The sequence below is a fragment of the Bombus affinis genome, chromosome 15 (genome assembly GCF_024516045.1).
Source record: "Bombus affinis isolate iyBomAffi1 chromosome 15, iyBomAffi1.2, whole genome shotgun sequence".
Taxonomy (NCBI): Eukaryota; Metazoa; Arthropoda; class Insecta; order Hymenoptera; family Apidae; genus Bombus; species Bombus affinis.
The window spans coordinates 10,000,001-10,024,783 of record NC_066358.1 but is presented as its reverse complement, the minus strand read 5'-3'; the positions used below and the strand labels follow the sequence as shown (position 1 = coordinate 10,024,783).

At 43.9% G+C, this 24,783-nt stretch overlaps 2 protein-coding genes across 2 annotated transcripts in view; one reads left to right on the top strand and one right to left on the bottom strand.

Annotated features, from left to right (window-relative positions):
* Positions 1-203: 203 nt before the first annotated feature.
* LOC126925119 (cytoplasmic polyadenylation element-binding protein 2) overlaps positions 204-24,783 on the bottom strand; it is a 69,496-nt gene continuing 44,916 nt past the window's right edge. The window contains exons 5-9 of the mRNA XM_050740385.1: positions 20,018-20,320; positions 19,816-19,928; positions 19,185-19,577; positions 18,995-19,105; positions 204-18,786 (exon numbers count right to left, since the gene is read on the bottom strand). Of these exons, the coding sequence (XP_050596342.1) occupies positions 18,670-18,786; positions 18,995-19,105; positions 19,185-19,577; positions 19,816-19,928; positions 20,018-20,320 (1,037 nt within the window). The 3' untranslated portion in view covers positions 204-18,669. The remainder of the gene's footprint in view (positions 18,787-18,994; positions 19,106-19,184; positions 19,578-19,815; positions 19,929-20,017; positions 20,321-24,783) is intronic.
* On the top strand, positions 8,468-18,299 carry LOC126925080 (dermokine-like). The gene is made up of 2 exons (XM_050740247.1): positions 8,468-8,735; positions 18,100-18,299. The coding sequence occupies exons 1-2, from the start codon at positions 8,468-8,470 to the stop codon at positions 18,297-18,299; spliced, it is 468 nt and encodes a 155-aa protein (XP_050596204.1).

Genomic DNA, 24,783 nt, shown 5'->3' with positions numbered 1-24,783 from the left:
ATAATAATAATAATAATAATAATAATAATAACGATAGTAATGATAATAAGGATAAAAATAATAATATTTTGAGGTAAATATAAAAATGTTTAAGAAATAATGTAACAAATTAATGTTTACTAGTATGTTGCTTGTATCGATCTTCGTTAATGGATAGAATCGGTTTAGGAATAAAGGGTTGAGAGAAATTAAAGAAATCGTGGTTCCATGAAAGAATTGATCTATTTGATAGCATTTCAAATTTAAGACAAAAAGAAAAGGTGATATTCTTATAATTAATAACAAACACGTTGTCAAATTACGAAGGAGGTTCACACATTCGGTTTCCGCGTTTATACGCGAGGCTTTCGGTTTTCATCACCATTATTTTCTCGTAAGTGTCGTCTGCCTGTCTTTCTTTCTCCCTCTTTCCCATTATTTCCTCTCGCTTGTCTATTTCTTCCTAAATTATACGTTTACATTCGTAAATTGCACTCGCTTTCTCGGCATTGTACAGTATTCAAGTATCTCGATAATAAATGTTCTTCGCGACTAATTTATATCTATATCCTGACTTTCGATATTCGTTAATGGCAAGGTGCGTGAAATTAAACGGAAAAAGTAGATATAAATAGACAATAGACAGATAGACGGACATAGATATAGACAGAAGGACAGACAGGCAGACAGATAGATAGGCGAGCAGATAAACTACACGGACAAATGGTGGACTACGCTATTCAATAACTGTGGCTTTCCTTTGAAACGATCTACGCGCATTAAATCCCTCTGTTGGTTTCACTTGTTTCCTATATAAATCGAATTTGAAATCCTTTCTATTCCGACACCCTTATTCAACCCCGTAAAAAAAGAAAAGAAAGAACGTCTTCGCACTCGTGCACACGTACAATTGCGTAACGTATTAACGTTGCGTATTAGAAATCTCCCTTTTCCTTCTTCATCACTCTCGAACATGTCGATTACGCTGTCTCCACCGTTTTGAACACTTTTATTTCTATTAGGGGATGCTGGGTGCCAGACTCGCCACTCTTTCCGCTAAGGATTATCATACAAAATAATTAGAAAAATGTACAAAAATTCATAAAAATAGTAATAGTTACACAGTACAAATTACATCTGGGTAATTAGAGTAGTGTGATCGAGAAACGAGCATGAAAAATTACGGTTCCCTACTAATATTACATTTTGTTCTTTTTTTTTTTATTCGTGTGTATGTGTATGTGTGTTTCCCATTTTTTTGTCGTCGCTTTTTTAACGCTTTCTTTCCACTTTTTTCCATTTTTTTTCGTTTCTTTCTTTCTTTCTTTCTTTCATTTGTTAATTGTCGCCGGTTCCAACGAGTGTCGACCGCTCGTCCTCCGTAATCATAGGAGGGGAACGCCTCGTGGAATGATTTAGGCGCGTGCTAATTATCCATTATTCGCAAACTAGTTACGTTGTTGCACGCGTACATACACGCTTGATCCTCGCATACCTTCCCGAATTTTCATCTTTCCAACTTCTTATTCTTACGTATTAATTAAGTTTTCTTTCCAAAAAGATCACATTACATACATGTACACGTATATCAGCGTAAAATGAGTTTTGCTGTACTCCTATCGTCGTCGTTTGTCCGCATCGACGCGAAATTAATCTATCGTGATTTTCGATATCAGAATACAGGGGAAGAAAAATTTTGAACTTTGATCGATCGAACTAATTTCACTGGTTCTATGGTATGTCACGCGATTCTATCGAAATTTTCGTTGGAACAGGATCGTATAGAGGAACATTTCGCTATGAATAGAGAATAGCGGAGAATAAGAGAGATGCGGATGGAAAACGAGCAAACGATGAAAATACGAGTACAACAGATCGAATATTCGCTACGTGGCACGACACGTGTTCATCCACTTCATTCTCTAAACGTGATCTTAATTTTACTAATGCCACAATATGTAGTGACCACACCGTACCTTGCGATGTGGACGTAGTACAAACAGTCCCGATCCTTCTGAACCAAACAATACGGAGGAAGCTTACGGAGAGCCAGCCGAAATCCTCTCTAAACTCTCTAGATTCTAGACGACCGTTCGATTCGGTCGTAATATACATGTATATACGATCGGAAGAGAAAAGGAAGGATTGCCTCTCGTTCCACGCGGTCCCTCGTATCTCGGTTCAAGAGTTGTCTCGCGCGATAACACTTTTCTCTTATATATATATTTTTCGCTTTTTTTTCGTCTTTTTCTTTCTTTAAAAATCGCTAAAAACTTGGCCTACAAAGTTTTAAAAGAACATAGAGCCGCGTACTTGACAAGGTTGATTCGTGTTCGCGGAATATAGAAAGTTTAGTTAACGATAATAAGGGGATCGCGCGAAACGAAGGCGAACCACAGTGCCAGTAACATTGAAAATTCACGGGTGAATTCGAGAATACCGTTTTACCGATTCGCCGATCGAATCGATCGTCGTTTCATGCAGCCATCGTTCAACGAGTAAAGGAATTCGCCTTAACTCGAATCGACGCGAAACATTCGCAATTCTCTCGAACTCACTCGGTCGCTATTACCGATCAACGACGCGCGCGAGTTCCTCTTCTTTCAGCCGCGATCGTCGCGATCGTCGCGATCGTCGCGCGTGTTCGCCGTTCGTTCCCGGATTTATTCGCGTCCAACGATTCGTCGCGCGATCAATTGCGATTAAACGTATGCGAGCGCACACACAAACACATATACACGCAACACGCACCTTCACACGTACACACGTGTACACGTATACAGGCATACATGCATATACGTACAGACCGAGCACCCCCGATACACGAGCTTTCTTTTTCCATCTTTCGCGATTATACGCTCGCTCAGAAAACTTTCCTCTCCCTCTCTCTCTCTCTCTCTCTCTCTCTCTCTCTCCCTCTCACATACACACGCACACACACAATCTTTCTCTCTCTCTCTCTCTCTCTCTCTCTCGCTTTCACTCTCTCGCTCTGTCTTGAGACCGATTTTTTCTCGTCGCGTTTTCGGCTTTGCTGCTCCTCTTTCTTTCGTTCGCTCGCCTCACTGACAACGAAAACCATCGTTCGTCGTTCGCACTAAACGTATATCGATATTTACTTACGCACCTAGAACGGTACTCTGTGACCAAAAAAATAAATTCTATCATGTACGTGCGTTGTATTGGCTAAGCTACAATTATCTCTCGCGATCTTTCTATCGATGGATCGCGATCCCACGATATCACGCACGCTCTCTCTCTCTCTCTCTCTCGTCCAATTTCCGCCATTCGAACGAGAGCCGAACGATTCGAAGGAAATTTTTCGAATCCGATCCTACGATCGCGTACAACCTTCCGTTTAGTTTACGCGGAACTGATCACAGCGCGAATTCGAACATAATTGCGACAAAGAGAACGGAGATCTATCTTGTCTTTTAGCACCTCGCGAAACTCTCCCCACCTTGTATCGGGTTAAAGAAAGTTTTGTAACTTCGCTTCGATTCGAGACATCCTTTGCGTAGATGGACGCGAGTTTTGCGCTACAGTTTACTTTTACCAGAATCGATCGACGCATAATCGCGCGTCCGCGGAGAAACAAACAGATCTGCACGTAGATTCGCGATAGAAGAGATAAGCTTTAGGATATCGTGTCTTCTTGTTGTCTTATCCTGCCGAGTGACGCTCTGCCTCGATATCCGTCTCCGATGATTTTGCACGAAATCGCGCGACGCTCGATTCGTTCGAGAAAACGAAGAAAGAAAAAGAAAGAGAAAAAGAAAAAAAGGAAAGAAGAAGAAGACAGCGACGCGAATTCCCTCGTTTCGGAGCAAGAGTCCTGGCTGGCTCTTCGTTCGAATAACTTCGATCTCGTGCACTTTCGATAACGAGAAGAAAGTTGGATCTAAACCTCTCGACGTAAGAAATATATCGCATACACATAGTAGTATTGCTTCGACATACTTAAATGCTAACCTAGCGCACAAATGCGGCGTTTAAAAGTAGTTGAATGGTTCTTACACGATAAATCGATTCGAGTAAGGTAAAGAGACTAAATTTCGTTAAAAATGCTAGTCGAACTTGTGGAGACGGTGTCGGCGGGATACGAACGCAGAGAACGGTTTATCGTTACGATATCGCGTTCTGCCTCTTTCTCTTTCGTCGAAATTTCTACAAAAATGTCGACTCGTACGTAAGTCGATGAACCTATATTTAACGAACGATCGGTTAGTTCGTAATAAAATCCGAGAAAACGTGGAATACGCGGAACGAATGCGATCGAGGGAAAGGAGAACGCGCTCGGTTTGCACCGAGGATTTCCATCGAATGGTAAAATTCGTCGAGCGACGAGCTCGCTAACGACAATTTTCGATCGTTCCTTCGTTCGTGTGGTTTCACTCGGATTTCTCGAAATAATTATTTCCGAAGCGAAGTTCTACCTCAACGCTAGCGTTCCGAAATCTACCAGAGTCTCGGGGAACTGAACCGAATCAAGTCCAACGACGAAGGTGCAACGTTCTGCGATCGGCAATTTTTCCAAAAAAAATAAAAAAAGACGATTGTTCGTTGCGTCCACGTTTCGCGTAAAAAATCGTTGACCGTGATTGCATAGAGCGAACGGTCTTTATTGAAAAGATTCTCGATGGAAGAAAGTATCGTATAGAAGGACAAAGAAGATACGTTTCGTTCATCCGTGAGCTTTGCCTACGCGATAAAGGGAGTGTGTAACTATTTTACATAAATCTACTGGCGAAAATAGAGAGACGAACCAGCGCAACCATCAAATTAGTAATAAGTGGTTTGTTTCACTTAAGCGTAGTTACTTACTTAAAGTTACGTTAAGCGTAATGTGTACAATATCCTAAGACGTACAGCGCGATTTCCTCTCAGGCGCTGTTCACTTGGATCGTCGTTCGTTCAGTCAGACACATCGATTTTTTTCAAGCCACGATCGTATCGATCGTCCATTAACGTTAACTTTAATACTATAACAAACCAAACGATAAAACTATTATTTTCCTATGCCTTTTTTCTCTCATTGTTTCCGCTCTCCTCCTCTCTATCCCGCTCGCTCCTTTCCTTCTCATGGAAACATATAAAAAACCTGTATACGTACACGACTTGCATGGTGAATCAAGTCCATCTCGTTTGCCTTTTCTCGAAGGACCACACGGTGTTCAATGTACTTGCGATCGTGTTTTACGCATCTCTCTCGGTTTATTATCGTTGAAAGATCGTTTCGTTAGAATAAAAGTAGCGTAAAAGTCGAACGTGGATTTGATTCGTGCCAGTTCCGAGCCACTAACGTCTACTTTATATAGATATGTGTAAAAAAATTACACGACAGAGTATATATATATATATATATATAAATATATATATAAACGTAACTTTCACCGAATGTAACCACGGGAGTACCTTCTGTCGTACACTCGATCGAGGTCCTTCGATTGTATCGGGCTTCGAATCGTTCGACGAGTTTATAGGAAGCAAGGGAGAAGGATGTGCTACGTGTGTATGTGCGTATTTTGTGTGAGAGTGCCTGTATTCTTGTATGTGTGTGTGTGTGTGTGTATTTAACCGTATGTGTATGGCAAGCGTAATGCAAAAGTGTGTGAAATGTGAAAAAAAAACAGACACGAAACGATATCGTTGAAGTATGCATAATTTGCATTTAACCGTAGTACGAATAGAAATTCATTAACAAAACAGAAAAATATGAAATAAGGGAAACCAAGTCAACGTTGCTATATCCAAATACAATAATAAAGTACTTGAAAACTTTCCTCGGTTACAGACGAGCTAAAGTACCCTTAACGTTACCAACGATAATAAAAATGTGTTTAAAAATAAAGATCACCATACAACGATACAATACGCTATTCGCTACAATAACGTGGACAATGTTAAATTACAGGTGAACGTAGAAATAACGTACAAAAAGGATTTCTCGAATCGTGTAAATAGTCTCTAAATCAGTAGGACACATATTTAAATCGCGTTAATAATACCTATTGGTTTTTATCAAAAATTCAAGGATCGAGATACAAAGAAAGTCTTTTCCTTTTACGAATCGAAAATAAAAAAAGTTTTCTCGTTCGTTTCGTAATTTCCGTGCAACTTTCGTGGATCGAGGATTGACTAGTAATATTCTTGCTTTCGCCTTTTCTCCTCCTCCTTTCTTTCTTTCTTTTTTTTTTTTATCATTTTTCTCTTCGTTTTTTTTTTGGTTACTTTTTCGTTTTTTTTTTTCTTCGATATTTTTCCTAAGAAAACCTCCGTCGATATACAAGACGCGACCCTCGACGATTTATTTACAAAACGCGACAAAGATTTATTTATTGCGACGCTATCGTGTCGTATCCCGATGCAGCGAAATATGAAAGAGCATACATTATTAAAAATAGAAATGCAGTGTAAGAAGGGGTAAAATCGCGTCTTGCATCACGACAGACGTCGCGTGACTTTGTTTTTTTTTTTTCTTTTTTTTTTTTTTTGTTATTCGTTCGTACGCCGTTTTTACCCAGAGGTGGGCAGAAAATACTACCACTGGTATATATAAAAAAATAAAGATGATCGATTAAAACGAGCTCCGCAAAAAATTGCTTTAATAAAAAATTATATCTTTCGAGAGTATGAAAAACTCGCAGCTTGGTAACTTCAAGTTAAGACTTAAGTTGCACTTGTAAGTTTCCTCTAATTTCATTCGTATCCTCGGCATCGATTATATTACAAAATTATATAGAAATTTGCGTTCTCATCGTTTTATACGCTAGGAAATAAGGGGCTATCTTAAGTAAACAGTAGTATTAGTAACAGGAGTCTCCTATATGATAACTTACGAATACAAATGGTGAAATTTTTACGATAAAAACAAACGTCGACGTGTAAATGTACATAAAAAGATACGTACAAAGGCGAAACGACATTTAAAAAATTCAATCTTCTTTTTCATCATCGTCGCTATTGTAAATTTCGTTCGTCCTTTCTTCTTCGTTCTTTTTTTCTGTGGTTTTCTCGATGTTTTTACTTTTTTTCAGCTTGTTTTTACTCGAACAACTTTTCTTTAATATCTAAGAGACGTTAACTATTTCCCGTAAAAATTTCCACAAATTAAAAGCAGTCAGACTTTCTATTTCTACGTAAAAAACGCATGCACTGTGCCCGCCTCTGGGATGCACTTAGCTCTGTATTTTTCCATTTTCCGCGCTCCGTCTCTCATTCTATCTTTCGCTCGCACGCTCCACCATACATTTCCATTCCACCATTCAAGCACACCTACGAACATAAACACGCACACAGAACAAAGAACACGAAAGCACAGTCACGCGCACACGCAAGCTCTCTGTTACTTGATTTTCTTCCGCCTGCCTCTTTGTTCCTGCATTTTGCTATTTCCTTCTTGCGTGTAAACTTTCTATCTCTTTTTCGTCTCCAAGATCTCGTTAAAAAAATAAAAAAATATCTTCTTTCCTCTGGTTCCGCGATAACTTTCGCTCCTGGCAAATTCCCATTTTGTCCATTATTTTCTCCTCGTATCTCTCGCACTCGCTCTCGTTCTCTCTTTCCGCATTCTTACTACTGTTATACCCGTCCGCTTTCATTCGTCCGATAACAACATTGCACGGCTCCCAGCTCCAAACTTATACTGTCTTATAGCCTTATCACGTTTTACGCTCTAAGTGTCTCCGTTAAACATATACACGTACATACATTGAACTTATCGCTGTACCGCATTTCCATTGAACGCATCCAGACTGTTTGTAGCTGCGTGGTTCACGCGTACCGCGAACGCGATCGTATTTTGCCCCGTATAATCTATCGATGGCGCGCTACGATCCGGCTGCCAAGCAACAGGGTAGCAGAAATCATTCTGTAGGCGAGTGACTGTAGAGTGGCAATGAATACGATGTTCGGTTTTCTCATCGAAAAAGGCTACATCTCGTCGTCTGTTTTTCAACGGCAAACACTCTGGTGTCCGTGGACGCGATGCGATCCCTCGACCTCGGGTCAGACACGCTTCCCGTTCTTCCAAGGGAAGCTACGCTGACAACGTACGTGCGCGAGATCGATCATAGAACGTAGCTCGACGATCAAAGAATGGATCGCAGCGATGATCGTCCGTTCGGAGGATCCTTTAAGCGGTCGAAGCTGACGCGTTGCTGACCCGAGATCGCGATACGATTTTACGTATCGAAGGCAACGCGCAAAGATGTAATTCCTTATCGGCGTCAGACCAACGGTTTCGCTCGCTTTTGGTTGAACAGAGATCTCTATCGATGCGCGATGCTCGCGTATATTACAAGCAACTATTCCAAGAACGTTACTTCCGAACGATCTACGGATCACACTTATGTCTGACGCTTACAGGATATTCCAGCTTTAACGAGACTCACATCGAAATCCAGTTTTCGCATCGAAAGTACTCTTCTACCGGCTTTTGTTCTCTGTACGCGTGCCGATCTGTACGTTTCCTAACGTGCACATGTCCATGTATACATCAGATGTACAAATATGTTCAACTGTTCTTTGGTACATGCAGATATATGCGTACATCTACAGTAGACACTCTAATAGTAGTAGTGGTAGTAGAAGTAGTGGTAGTAATAGTAATAGTAAGAGTAATGGTACTACCAGTAGTAGTAATAGTAGTAGTAGTAGTAGTAGCAGCAGCATCAGCAGCAGCGGTAGTAGTAGTAGTAATAGTAATAGTAGCAGTAATAGTGGTAGTAACAGTAACAGTAGCGGTAGTAGTAGTGGTAGTAGTAGTAGTAGCGGTAGTAGTAGTGGTAGTAGTAGTAGTAGCAGTAGTAGTAGTAGTAGTAGTAGTAGTAGTAGTAGTAGTAGTAGTAGTAGTAGTAGTAGTAGTAGTAGTAGTAGTAGTAGCAATAGACGTAGCAATAGAAATAGCAGTAATGGTAATAGTAATAGTAGTAATAATAATAATAATAATCATTACCGTCTTCGTAATCATAATAATTATAGTAATAGTAGTAGTAGTAGTAGTAGTAGCAGCATTGGCAGCAGTAATAATAATAATCGTAATAATAATAATGGTAATAGTACTAATGATAGTAATAATAATAAAGGTAATGATAATTAGTAATCGAATAATAGTAATGACGATAATGACAATTGCAAAAATAACAGCGACTATATTGATTGCGTTAAAAACATTATCAACTAGTAGTAATGCGTTTCGTAGCGAACGTATATCGTATGTAACAAAAATAGAGAAATTTGGAGAACGATGAAAGGAAAGGCGACTGAACGATCGCTTGCCTTTCGTAGGACTTCGAAAAGAAGGGAAAAAGAAAACGAAGAAAATACGAAGGTACGAAAGATGATGGGTTTTCGCGCGGAGCAAAAGACCGCGCAACGGTTTAACGGAGGTTCGCGTTCGTCCACGTGTTCGATTACTCGTTCGGAAATTCGAAAAAGGAAAAATCGTTTAGTGGGCGCGCGAACTTTCCGCAGTCCGTCGCCTTCGATCGTCCGCGTTTTATCTGCGAGGTATGGCTCGAGTTAAAAAACAAAACAAAAAAAAAAAAAAAGAAAGAAAGAAAAGAAAAGACGCGCGTAGAAAGAACAACGCGATGAACAGGAAGGTGGGCGGGAAGTCCAGCAAGAACACAGATTAAACGAGAAAAATAAGATTTGCAAATTGCCTCTAAACGAACGCTAGTCGTTCGAACGCGATCTATACAATACGAGAGCGATAAAAATCGTAACGCTTAAAAAAATATAAATCGATCGATAAAATTGTACGTGGAAAATGGTAGATAGAAATAGGATTGCTCAAGCATATATCAGGAGCTAACTAGAGGTAGGATCGACTTGGTCGATCGCGTCTGGCGCTTCGTGTTTCGTGCCTGGTATCTCGCGCTCGCTACAATCTCGCTTTTCCGCCGTTAATCGTCGTCGGTTCGCTCGTGTTCTCGGGGTTTACGCAGAGCGAGTCTCGAAAGCGTGAACGCCTTTTCTTTCTTGGACGAACGACCACTCGCCAAGGATCACCGAGACTCACGACGCTTCTACCTTCCCACTGTCATTCGCGGTTATAACGATCTCTCTCTCTCTCTCTCTCTTATCGTCGGTTTTTCTCGCGAATAATCGTTTCGAGACGATCGAATCAAGCTAGAGATCGTTCCGCGCTTGTTCCCGACGATGACAACAAAACGTCGTCGCACCGCTTCTATTCGACGTTTATCGAGTGCAACTTTGAACGCACCATGGTAGATCGCGTTGAAAATAAAATCTCGAGGGTCGATTCGTGGCGAGTACATCGTGTCCTCCTCTTTTGCAGCTTACGTTATACACGATGTTCGTGCTTTTCCGATCGCTCGTTCGACTTTCGCTTCTCTTTCTCTCTTTTTCTTTCTCACGCGCACTCTCTCGTCTCCTCTCTCCGTTGCCTCCATCGAAGCCATTTCACTCGTTTCGTTTCTTTCGTTCCTTTTCTTCGCATAAACCCTCCTTTCTCTCTCTCTCTCTCACACGCGCGCGCGCGCACACACACACACACTCTCTCTCTCTCTCTCTCTCTCTCTCTTTCTCTCTCACATACACACACACGTATTCGGTGTATTCGGACGCACCTATATAATTTCATGCAAGCTAAGACGCAATCATCGTCTCTCGCATTTTCTCTGAACTAAGATATTTAGACAAGAATATAACAGCGGTATAAAAAACTTTTCAACACTGAAAAATACAAATCTATCGTAAGTGACTACCATTGTTACTCGTTCCCCCAAAATGTTCATCCTTCCTTCTTTTTTCGCTTTTCCCATTCTGTTTCGTAACCCATACGTTTTTGAATCACTCGTGAGCATTACACGAACGACAGTGTACGTGTTACGTCGCGCCTGTGCTTATGCAAGCATCGTTCGCTCGGCATCGCGATATCTTTCGTTATTCGAAACTTCCGCTTCTCCGCTTTTCGACGCGTTTCCACGCTCCACAATTTTCCTATCCGTTTCTCCTGCATTCCGCTACTGTCGTGTCGCGCAATCAACATCTATATTTCAGGTTTACATCCATTATCTTTTCTTTTTCCAAGTCCATCAGAATATATTAAATATTTCGATCGTTATTATCAATTATATATTAGTATTTTATATCCTGTACCTACATGTACACACACACATATATGTGTATATATATATATATATACACACACACACACACACACAAATATGTATATACATGTATACACGCGTATATACATATATGTATATGTATATGTATATATATATATATATATACACATATATAATTGTCATTATATTATATATTATGCTTTATCACACATATTACAAAGGAGGTGAAGAATCATACCTAACATATTGTTTGTTATTCTTGTAGTTGTTGTAGTTGTTACTTTTTTTTTTTCTTAAGGGCGATTTTCTCAAACAATAACTTTGCTGCGAAATGTAGCTTATCATTATTATTATTATTATTATTATTATTATTATTATTATTATTATTAATATTAATATTATTATTATTATTAATATTATTATTATCAATCGTCATCGTTATTATTCTTCTCTTCTTTGCTTTAAATTCTTAGCGTGCCATTGCCGGCAGCAGATTTGCATTTCCATCGTGTGTACGCGTGCACGTTCGTACGTATAAAGTTTCGCTATAGGCGACTGCAGAGTCGCGGTTATTCCCTTTATCCATACTTTCTCGCGGCTTCAGCCCCTATTTTCAACGCAGGAGTCGCGCGCGGTGTTCGTACGCCCAACGTCAAGCAGCGAATCCATCCGATTTTCGTGATTCGCGGATCGTCGACTTTTGTTCCTTCGCAACTTGCCGATTAGCAGAGAAATGTAAATTCGTCGAGTCGCGCGTAATATGCCGTCGCGTCGATCGTGCTCGAAAGCGATATGTCACTTGTCCGCTACGCGTGGAATCTCGACAACGTTCGCGAAATAATTTTACCTAAACGCTGGTCAATTCGTATATCGGGAATATCCTCGATAACGGTTCGCGTTTTCACGGTCAACTAAAATTTTCTAATTGATCTAAGCATCGAGCGTGCACGGAGCAACCGCTCGCGGTTCGTCGATCGAGCGCGAAACAAAACGATATTGCCTACCTACCTAGGCACGGAAATTTCGAAATTGGACATTGATTTGCGAACGATCGATAGACGGACGTGCCGCTAAAATGTCCGATAAGGTCATTGTTTCGAGTGCTTCGTACTTCGCGCGAACCTACGCCGACGTCAACATTCTGCCGGAACGTTTTTATCCGAGGAAAAGTGACTGGAGTTCCGCGTACGAAAAACGCGCACGTACGTTCTCGCGTGTGTGTATGCCTCCGTTTGTGTGTGGATGTGTGTGTGTGTGTGTGTGTGTGTGTGTGTGTGTGTGTGTGAGTGTACGCGCGAGCAGAGAAATCGGTACGATCCGTGTCAGAACGCAGGTGAACGCAAAAAACGCTCGAAGAAGAAATTCGTTTAGTCGAGATCGCGCGATAGTTCTGGCACGGATACCGGGTTCGTTTCGGTGGTTCGTGGCGTGAAAACGCGCAAACGAGCCGACGCTTCTGTTTACGGGGCATGATAACGCGAGTGTATCGATAGAAGGAGACGCTCCGCTCGATTCAACGGCGGAACGCCGCGCATTCGTCAACGATTAGAAAAATTTGTCTAGAAAAATCTCGATCTCGATTCTCGCCCAAATACTCGGTTCGCTGTCGAGTATCGGAACAATACTACTTTCTATATAATATATATTAATATATATATCATATGTATATGAATATATATATATATACTTTGTTTTAATTATCAATTGATTTAGGTGAATTGGTACCTAGATAAGTTTCACTACGATTATATCGATCGATTAGTGGGGAGAACGTGTCCGTGCACGAACGAGATCGTGTGTCTAAGAGTTGGTCTCGTTTTCGTGTGTCGGTGTGTACGAGCTCGGGGTCGCGCGCGAAATCCTTTTCGAACGCGTATCGTTTCGTGCTCGTTTACGGGATGCAAATTTTCACCTAGTATATATATGAGCCGCGGTAGCTTCGTAGCCGCGCTAACGCGATCAAAGGTTTTCCGATTCCTTCGAGGCCGTCGTTAACGGTATCTCTCGACCTCGAAAATTCTTCGCCAGCCCTCTCTCCCGTCTCTCCGATCGATTTACGACCGAATCTCGACGCGTACGGAGACGCACGCGGCCGACGTCGCGTTCCCAACTTTCATCCCCGAGCAATCTTTCGTGGAAACAATACGCACGATGTACGCGGTGATAAACGAAAGGCAGCGTTACGATCGTTACCGATCAACGAAAATAAACGAATTCCACGCGTGTTTTCTCGAACCGCGACGCGATCCAAAGTCGAGGAACAAACGGAGGAGACGCGACAACGTTTCGTTCCGCGGGCCGTTCATCGCGCGTCGGAATCGGGGGGCAAGCGAATCGTCGAGTCGAACGTGTTTCTCTTATCTTCGAAGCAATTGGAAAACCATCTCGACGCACCGCCTCATATATGCACGCTTATACGCTGCGTTTGGTATATGCGTTTTTAATAAATTTATCCGTGAGATAGCGACGCTGCCGAGACGCGCGAATCGCAGCGCTTGCTAGCGCCGCGTTTCGTCGCTCCTCGTCCACGCGAGAACGGTGCCGAGCGTCGACAAAATTGCGCTAACTAATTGCTCTTCCCTTCCTTTGTCCTTTTGTTTCGCCCCCCATTTTCTCCCCTTCCTTCTTACTAGCCGTTCACTCGCCGCGCCCCTTCGTTCACAAAAATCTCACTCAGCTTTTTTAGACCTCGACAAGGTTCTCCGCGTGGCTCGAACGACGTTAATCGTCGCTCGAAATAAATGCGTCCGTTCGCTTCGATCACAACTATCTTGCCAGTCGACCGATCTAGGACACGGTCGAAATACCTTCTGTGTCCGCCAACGTTTTACCAAACGAGATCGATGAACGTAAAACACGAATGCTCGCCACGAATATTTTCCTATGTTGACGCAATAGCCGATCGGTTTACAAGATTCAATGTTGAGTTAAGTCGCGTGTATGCGAGCACCGTGGATAATTCGTGTGAACGAAGGGACGGAGATGATCGTCGTTAACGTGGCTCGTTTCTCCAGCCTTTCCCACCCTCTTTTCCTCTCTCTCTCTCTCTCTCTCTCTCTCTCTCTCTCTCTCTCTCTCTCTCTCTCTCTCTCTCTTTCTCTCTCTCATGCACTTTTCTTCTTTCTATCACGCATACATACACACGTGTGTACAGACAATCGATTTTTCATTCTGTTTCTCGTTTTCTTGCTCGCACTCTCTCCTACGCTCTTTTTCTCGTGCCTGGTTTTCGCTCTGTTCTCTCACGCGGATATCTCGTACCTCGTGTGGATCCTAGACGTCACCTAATCTATGGCGACACGTATATACAAAAAGAGTACCAAAAAAATAAATATATATGTAAATATATATATGTATATATAGATGTGGAAATTACTTTTGTTTATTCATTCCCCGTTACTAAACGCACGCGAAGGTACGCATCGGTTAATCCACGATTAATTTTTATCGATTCGTTCTCGGATGACTAAATTTGTGATATCGTAGGTATGCGTGTACGCGTATGTATGTGCCTACGTGTACGTGCGCGTGCAGGCGCGCGTGTGTCTGTGTGTCGTGTATATTTTTTCCTTACGAATGCGTAACACGCGAAAACGTGTCGTTAAAGATACTCGTCGTGCGAGGTTAATCTACGAGCTTACGGTTTCAACTGACGGTGCTGCTACGTATAAAACGACCATCTATTAAGCGGAACACATAACGTTGCATACTGATAACCATCCGTGTCGTTTCCACCGTCGCATCCTTGTCCGAAATTCGCGTCAACTTTCTTTCCGCTGTCGTTTCCTCTGTCAACTCGTTCCAACTACCAACTGCTTCGTATCCGTTTATCGAGAAGAAAATGAAAGATGATAGCTGCGGGGCAGGATGTCGGACGAAAGTTAACGCGTGGCAACGGGCCACGGTCGGAAGCGACACGCCGGCAATTACCACCGAGAAAAGTCCACTGTTCCTCCTTCGAAGAATAAAACTTATAATAACGCGTCTCCGTCGAGATGAGATTTCATTTGAACTACGTCGATTGCATCATTGCGTTTGATTATATACATCGAGCGAAGAAATTCGTTAGGATCAAGAAAACGTGCATCGCGACAGCCGTTCAACGCGGATCGTATCGGTACAAGAAGGATCGGTCATCTACACAGCAGAAACCCGTGCAGTTTTCTTCGTATTTTATCCTATCGATTTAGCGTTCATTCGCGCGAAAACAACGTTAATCTTTGCACGCGTTTCCTTCGGATCTCCTATATATCGGACGTATGAAGAGTAATTTGCTAGGAGCTCGATCGCTACGTCTCTTCCCCGTCAAGAAAATTGTAACGCGTAAGTGTTATGAATGTGTGTAAGTGTGTGTGTATGCGTGTGTGTGTGTGTGTGTCTCCGTTCGCCCTGGAAGGAAGCGTTACTGTATATTCGCGAGATCGACTTACTCCAAATACACTGATCCACTGGAGAGACGTTCGCCGCTCGTTGTTCGAAAAAAAAAAGAAACGCGGAGGCCCAGGTACGTAGAATCGTTTACGTTCCAACACCAGGTTTGAGGATCGTTTGCGGATTCACGGCCGAGATTAGTTCCGCGACTCGTTTCGATCGCGAGAATCTCTCTCGGTCTCTTGGTGTTACGCCCGCTTCGGTGCTTTTTCCTTCCGTGACTTTCGAGTGCCGACGCGACCGTTCGTTTTGTACTCTCTTTTATTTTCTTGAAAACGAGTAACAGACTGTGCCGGTACGATCGTTACGGTCAGGCCTGGTACCATCGTTTTCTCTTTCCTCCCGTCGTTCGAGACATTTTCGGAAGGGTCGCTCGGTTAAGGTTTCGTATATTGGCTGAGGATCTGGTACGGTTAAGCAAACTCAACGCGCGATCGCGCGTTAAGTAAATCGGACTATCGTCTTTTCAACGTCCGTTTCGAATTCCATTTCTCTACTTTGCTCTCCCAAGCCCCCTGTTTATCCTTCCTCCTCCTTCTTATTTCGTCTCTTTTTCGCAATCTCTCCTTCACGCACGCACGCACGCACGCACGCACGCACGCACGCACGCACGCACGCACGCACGCACACACTCAGGCAAACGCGCACGCATTCTATTCTTTTTCTTACACTTTCGTTCTTGCTTCCATTGACTCTCGGCGTATTTTCTCACCTCCGTCTCACTTTCTTTCGGTTATTCCTCTATTTTCTATCCCATGATACTTTTTGCTACTTACTTTTTCCATTCAAATAAGTTAATTAGTAAAAAATCGTTTATTTTACTCAAATATTTTGTCTACGAGCGCAACGTCACGTTTTTCACGCGGGAAACGCATGTGTATATATATATATGTATGTTATATATACATACAGATATATAACGTATATATATATATATATATATATATATTATATGTATATTATATATTATATATATATATATATAACGCACCTATGTAACATTTAATAAGTTCTTAAAAGCTAAAGACCGTGTGAAACAGATAATTATCTGACACACAGCGATTCGAAGCGTGGTTGGTTTTTCATTACCTATTCAATGTCCAACGCGAATGGCTCATTTTTAAACGTTTGCGTCTTTATATTTATATCACTCTTCCGCGTTTATCTACCAGCTCGCGAGTATCGACCATTTTTTCTAACTCTTTCCGTCGCTCTGCCGTCTCATCTTTCCATCCGCATCTCCTCTTCCTCGTTCATTCACACAGGCATACACGCTCTTCCGATTCTTTCCAATCGTATCCTTTACTCGCTTCCGTCTCGATCTTTTGCTCTCTCGTGCTCGCGTTCCATCAATCTTAATCCTCGCGGTTTCACGTCGAATCAGGTACTCGCTATCACCTCTTACCGTTTCGATTCACGTTCACACTCGTACGTTCCTTATATATTTTCGTACACCTCTCTCGGGTCAGGTTCGAAGCGACGGTCGCATCCTTCCATCGAGGAGAGGGCAAGCTGCCGTTTGGCTACCTCGATCGATTTCTCGAGGTGGCACAGAACGCTCGACGAAAGAAAGGGACAATCGGCCCGGTACGGCGCTCCGTTCCTCTCGTTCTCCGATTTCCTTTCGTTGCCTTGGCCTGTTCGACGAGAAAGAACAAGCGAGATCGCAAAAGGAGGAGGTGGAGCAAGTAGAAGAAGAAGAAGAAGAAGAAGGAGGAAAATGTCAACAAGGAGGAAAGCGCACGTTCGTCGCGCGAAAGATTCCGTTTCTTCCGAGCGACTCGCGAAAAACGGATAGACAATCGGTGGACAACGGAGAACGATGTTCCTCGTGGTAGCTTCCGCGCCTCTGCCCGACGCGCGATCGATCGACGAGCAGATCCGTCGTCCGTCTTTGGCCGACGCGCTACGAGAAAAGGAACGAGCGAACAGGCAAGGAGAGGAAGAGGAACACCTGGAACGAATCTTCCCGTCTGACAACCGGTAATGGGAAGAGACGATCCGCGAGCGCGAACAACGATTGAAACCTCTCATCGGACGCGTCCAACGTGTGCTCCGTACGAGAGAGCTTTTAATTATGGCCGCCTACGCACATTCGTAACTTATATACATATATGTGTGTGTGTGTGTGTGTGGTGTGTGTGTGTATATCGACATATATATATATATATATACATACGTACACACATATATATATATATATATGTATATATGTATGTATGTGTGTGTGTGTGTGTGTGTGTGTGTGTGTGTGTGTGTGTATGTGTGTGTATATATATATATATATATGTGTATATATATATATATATATGTCGATATCGATATCGGTAACTAACGCATGTTCCATCTCGGTCGGACGAAAGGTGTTTATGGCGACGGTCCGTTGTTCCTTCTTGGCCTCGACTCGTTCGTTTGTTATAAAGCGGAACTAGCGCGCAGCACTCTGTGTATTACCGACGCACCGACGAATCGACGACGAGTCTTCCTCCTCCGCTGCTAAATCGTTTCCCCGTGGTGAATCGTTGGTGCGCTGAGTGTCACACGTACAAACTCGGAGATGAAAGATCGAAGTGGTCGTCGGTGCGAAAAGGTAACGTCGAGACGCATCGGCTGGCAGAAGACGATGGCGGCGGCGGCGGCGGCGATGGCGGCGGCGGTGGTGACGGCGGTGGTGGTGGTACTGGTGGTAATAGTGGTGGTGGTGGTGGTGGTGGTGGTGGTGGTAGTGGATGTGTGGTGATAGTAATGGCCGTGACGGTGGTGAAGGCGACTGATTTGTTCGCCGTGTAACCGGTAAACACGTCCATGTAGCGGTGGATAGCAGAGCAAAGGTAACTCATAGTGGAATAGTAATGGTGGTGATTGCGATAGAGCGGTAATAGCAATAGCGATAATAGCGATAGTAGTAGAATAGCGATAGTACCGACGATCAGTGGGTAGTAGCGATAATAACGGTTTTCGGGCTGTGTTTCGATGCAGGTAGGTATGTGAGCAAGGGTGAGACGAAGTGTCGGACGGGCCGGGGGAGGTTGAATGAATGGAAGGGTGGGTGGCGGCGGGCGGTAGAAGGTTCTCGTAGGGGGGGGAGGAGAAGTTGGTACGTAGAAGTGGTAGTTAATTAGCTAGGGTTGCGAGATAATTAGGGACAACGCAGCTGGGGTTAACACCAGCGGTACGGCACGGCCCGAGGTCGATCCGCACCCTCCTTCACCAACGGCTTGTGGAACTCGCGACCTGGTCGCGAGTGAATCGTCGCCCAGCAGTGCTCGCAATAGTACTGCAACAACAACAAATGAGAATGCGCGTTTCGGCGCCGTTGCTTTCAGTTTTTTCGACAGGGGTTTCGTAGTTTTCGCTTTCGCCGTTTCGTTATCGTCGTCATTGTCGTTGACGCTGTCGTCGTTGTTGTCGTCGTTGGCTCGTGATACGCGGCAGGGAAAACAACAAAACAGAAGAAAAATGTATAACGAGGTGAAAGAATTTACCTGTAGGCAGGTAACGTTTGCGCAGAAAAACGGCGCAAATTTGCCACCGCAACGTTGTCCCTGACACTCATCGCACATTTGATCGTCCAGAACGTACGGTTTGACTTCGACCTAGATAAAATAAACGAGTAATAGTTAGAGACGATGGAATCGGTTACACCGATCCACGGCGATCGGAGTGCCTACTTACTCTTTTGTCTATGTCGCCGTGTTGTAACTGAACGAATCTCGCCGATATGGCAGCTATGTAGCTTTGTTGATTACTGAAAGCGACCCTGCCGGCTCCTTTCGGATACTTGAGCTCGGGATCGGTATCGATACCGGCGTAACAAACGCCTCCGTAGAGTCGATCCATGATCATCGCCAACTCGACGGCTTTCAACGGCCGTGGAACGCCACCGACGAACACCGTCTTTCGTGGATCCAGCGGCATCGAAGCGTCCAGCACGAAATCCGCGTCGCTCAATCGCCACGGTCGAATTTGCACCGGCTTGTCTTTGGTCGTTGGCGAGCTCACGCATAGATACAATTTCTCCTCGTCTTGAATGCACGCGTCGATCAACTGTTGCACGGACGCTTCGTCCTGTCGTCAACGAAAACGTTCTAGTTAATATATCTGTTTATTCGTTACTCGAGATTCGAATTAACCATCTTGGCAATTTTCAACTATCGATACACGATCGTGTCGATCTTTCGTACTATTTCGTTGCTTCGTAGTATCGCGTACGTAAACTAAATAAATCGAATTCCATCTTTCGTAGTAGCCAAACTGCGAGTTTGTTATTACTCGGAGCATAACACAGCGAGAGTTTCTCGCTTACCTGGAAAAGCAAGAAAGCGTAGCCCTTCGGTGGAAAGTAGGATTTGCTCTCCGCTTTGTGGGGCCAGTCGACGACCAACGATCCGAAACGACGGAAACTGGCTTTGATTTCCTCTGAAACGAGACGATAACGAGCAGTTTGAAAAATATTCGTCGACCCGTTAAACAGATAGAAAAAGCGAATCGCGGAACAAAAAGCTTACCTTCGTCGATGTCCGGTGGCAGACCACCGACGAACACCTTCCTAGAGAAGCGTTCTCCGGTCTCGCTACCTTGACTGTGAGGACTGCTTCGACTCGGGGAGGAAAGCGGTGCGGTTTGAGAGCCGGTTATGCCGCTACCGACGCCGACTCCAACCCCGACGCCGACACCGACACCAACTCCAACGCCGACTCCGACTCCAACACCGACGCCAACTCCGACGCCATCGAGCTGACTCGCTGCATTCGGATCTTCTAGCAGCGTGCCGCTTTGATCCTCCAGACTTGGAAAGAACGGCGATTTGCCTGCAACGATAGACACACTACGTTTATCCCTCGTTATTTTCGTTTCTTTCGACCACTATCTTTAAGCCGAGGATAATCGAATCTTAACTATTCGATCGTATCAACTGACGCAATCTCCGAGCCACTGCCCGTTAATTATAAATTAAAAAGAGGAAAAAAAGCTATTTCTTTTTAAACGTCGCGTCTCTTCTCTTTTCCGTTTTATATCGACCACCACGATCGCACGATCGAGCCAAGCTTCCTTCGACGTTCGTTTCGTTCGCTGCTTTCGTCGAACTTTTCATCTCGAGAAAACGCGAATACGAATCGAAGTCGTTGATCCGTAGAGCTTTCGCTCCGAAAATAGATCGATGCTCTTGGATTCGTGTTAGACTCGTTAGACTGCGTGAAATACAAAGGCTCGAGGAGTATTTGCGATCCTCGTAACCTGGATATCATTAAGCGTCATCGCGTAGCGACGATTCTTACGCATAGACATGGCAACGAGACGGTTAGGAGAAATCGGGGCCGATGCCACGCGTAGTTTCCGATCGATCCGAAAAAAACTCACTGTATCTTCTTCTGACCGGGAATCTCGCTCTTCTAACGAACGTCGCCATTGCTAGCGGCGAATTCTCGTTTCGATAACGAATGCAAAATAGTCGGGCAAACGTAACCGCTTGTTTCTTGCTGTCGCGAAAAGAGAAAACAGAAAATGGACAAAGCGTACGCGCAGTCGAGCGGAACAATCGAACAATCTTATTGTTCGATCTTCATCTTTTTTTTCATTCGCCGGCAAGATCGATAGTTTCACGCCAAACTATCCGCTTCCAGGCGGATATCATATAGCTCGAAAAATAAGTCGATCGTCATTTGTCCGAGGAATCGGCTTTCGAACAGAATCTAACGAACGATTCTTTGCTCGCTAGGTGGATAAGAGAGGACGCATGGTGTCCATCGTGCTGCCTCGCCCACCCCTTCGGTTTTACCCGTTCCCGGTTTGGTGCAGTATCGATTACTCGAGCCAGCTCTGCAAGGGCCTCCAACAGCACCCGGTTCTTAGGATCTCCTATTAATCAACGTGGCTCACAGCGGTATATCCTACGCGCAACTTGCCACTTTATTTGTTTATTAACGGATTAAAGAATCCTTTAGCGTACATATAGACACGAAGATCAAAAGAGGGAAACACGAGTGTATTTAAATATATCTTTGCCGATTTACCGATTCTAATGTGATTTTACGATCGAACGAGATAAGTTTGATAGGTCGCGAATGAAAGTAAAGACAGCCGGTTAAATTCGAAGACGAGAATCGGTGAAAGAAATTTCGTAGGAAGCTAATGGCATAATTATTAAGACGAATGATATTTTAATGTCTTGGACGTTCTACTAGCATTATGACGAGCGATATCGAGAGACTGATTGCCTAATTACCGAAATTAGGTTAAAATTCCCGAGTTTAATGCGCGCTAATGCAGGAAATGAATAAACGTACGCAATTATTTTTCAACGACTCGTAGAAACGAAAAAAGGAAGTAAAATTTAATCAACGCATTTGCAGCACGAGATCGCGTAACTGGCACACGCGCACGCGGCGCGACCTATCGATTAGAAGATTTTAAGTCGCGAGTCCTCCTTTTTCTACTAACTCCGCTTTGCCCGATTCCTCGTCAATCATCCGCTGACTCTGACAGCGGGTTTGATCGCGCAGGGTAAAAGGTTTCGTTTTCGACGCATTTTCGAGGGATCGGGACACGAGCGCGATACGCTCGCCTGCCCCGCAAATCGTGGAACGATGTCACGCGAGTTAGGGGAACACCAGGGACCACGTCCCTTTCCCTTCTATTCTTCTTCCGAGTGATACGTAAATACGCTAACCAAAGGTACCTACGTACGTGTATGCCACGAGGGTTATTCTTTTTTAACAGCTTTTATCGCTAAACCGCGAACAAACACGTCGATTCTGTCCTTGCAAAGGGCCAAGTTTTTCCATTTTCCTCCTATTTCTTTTTTATCACCTTTCGTTTCTTCCTCTCTCTCTCTCTCTCTTTTGTTCTTTCTTCTTCCAGTTTGTAATCTCACCTGTACGATATCATATATACAAGTCCAGAAAGTCGCTGTACGCTTTATAAGAAGTTTATTCTTATCGAAATAAAGTGTCAGATTTTTAAGAAGATATAGTGCGCGATACAAAGATAAATGTGAATTACGATAGATCGTTATCTTGAAAATTCGATGGAAAAATGTTTCACGCGTCGGTGAAATGTCGGCACATCGACGTTTCATTCGACAAATAGATTTTATTATGAAAAAGGAGAATGGCGAGAGAGGAGAACGGCGCAAGGTGTTCCAAATAGCCCACGGAGAAGGGAAATAAATTGATCCACGCGTGTGATCGCGATACGTCCATATGCATGAAGTATAGACACGAGATACGAGACACGAGACACGAAACACGAGACACGAGTCGCGAGGGTCGGAGATCGAGGGAGGCGAACGATGGCGACCGGTTCGCCGTAGAATAATCTGTGCGGATAATCGCAGCCTTATTACCAGGCACTGCGCCTATGCCATGCTCGTGCTCTCACCCTCGCGCTCCACTCTCTCCACCAACGCGTATTATTTCGGAAAACACGGCAAGACGCGGCCTTTGACTGAAATTATATTTATTCGATCGGTCGATAGTCGTAGAGTAAGAGCTTTCCTAGGAAGCAGACGTTCCATGTCTAAAGAGAATGCCCGAGCGTGGCGAAAACGTTCTCGACGATGCGAATAATTTATGACGATTCGTTTAAACGCGATAACACCGCCATATTTCGCTCGTATTCGCTACTCGCGCCGTGTCTTATTAAATATTCCACGTGCGGCGTAGAAACACGCGCATCAACGGAAAAGAACAAGGTAGGCGATTACAGCGAAGAGTTAACGATCCTTTCTTTACTCCGATGTATTGTCCGATCACTCGCCGTAATTAATCGGCCGATGAAGCGACAGGCTGAAGATTAAATGGCGAAATTAAACGACTGTCTAAAAAAAGAAGAGAACGCGTCTTCTGTAGGAAAAATAACGCGTTGGTTAGGAACCACGAGCGAGAAGCCACCTTTGCTTTCAAAATTAGCTAAGAAAATAGATAATTAAAACGTATTCTGCCGTGTTCGTAAGAATGGTCGTAAGTGAGGGGGGGGGGGGGGGAGAAGATGTCGAAAACGTCGAGGTTCGTAACACGTGTAGCAAAATCGAAACGAGGGACGATGTTTTCGTTCGGTTGTACAGCAACAGTAATGGGGAACATCCCTCTAACGCACGCCGTCGACGCTAGGAGGTTCTATGGATCAATATTACAGGTAGCGCTGCCCCCTGTGCCCGTTCCACCTACCTTCTCCCTTCCATTCGTCACCCTTTACACGCTACAACGATACCTTAGCTTTGGCAGGTAACCAAGGTGCAAGCTTCGTTCTACATTCCTGGCCAAATAAATCAAACGCAGCGTGCGTATTTCAGAATCGGGAGAGTCATCGCGATGTCGCGCGACTCGTTGACATTTCCACGCCGTGACCAAACTTGCGACCGACGCGGTAACTAAAACCCGAAGGACGCGAGGTTCACCGAATCGTTTTGTTTGCGTTTCGCGGTCGTATCGCTAACGAAACGACCCGCATTCGAGAACGCGGTGAAAAAGAAACGGGTGTGCGCGAAAGCTAGCCGAGGTGAATGACCTTTTATAGCCACCACCTCTCTACCGCACCCCCATCGTCGGTAAACAGTTCCCCTTATGCTCGTTTCGTGCTTTCCTGGTCTTTCGACGTCGACCCATCGTAAGCCAGCGTTTCTCTTTTCCTTCCTTACTGCTCCTCTTTTCCTTTTTCTTCTTCTTCTTTTTCTCGTTTACATTTTATTTTTCTCGCGGAGACGCGCACCCATTGGCACGTAAGCTGCAACGTGTATAGAGGAAACGTAGGAATCGCGCTGTCGTGCGACGTTTCTAACGTTCCAATAGTGCAGCTACTCGATGATGCGTTGCAGCTGATAAAGCTTCCACGTTTCCACGACACTTTCTGCGAGCAAATCGAGTATGCGTGGCGAACACAAGTACCGAGAGAGATCGGATTTTCCTATAAATTCTGTATAAACATATAAACGTTCGTGTTTATAATAACTCTGTAGCGCCACGTAATCGTAGAAAAAGTCAACGGAAAATTCGAATCTGAGTGACCCACGTTACTCTGCCTTTGAATACCAACGTTATTTTGGCTTACAAGGTCTAGAGGCGAACGAACTCGGGACAGATTGTTATTGCCGTTATCTGTAATCTTCGACCAGAGTTACATAAGAACTTTAACTTTTTTGTGGTAACGTTCGTCGATATAAATGTATGAACGTGGGCAGTTGAATCGTTATCCGATGATGTGCGATCGGCATAAGAGTATCGAGCGAGTGACGATTGTAACTGGCGTACACTATCTCTTGTACTTATACGAATCT

What these genes read in the sequence shown, in the direction of transcription:
- LOC126925080 (XM_050740247.1), top strand. Translation starts at nt 8,468, where the DNA reads ATGTATACATCAGATGTACAAATATGTTCAACTGTTCTTTGGTACATG. An exon ending in CAGTAGCGGTAGTAGTAGTG is followed by an intron (nt 8,736 to 18,099) that starts GTAGTAGTAGTA and finishes CGGTGCGAAAAG; the next exon opens with GTAACGTCGAGACGCATCGG.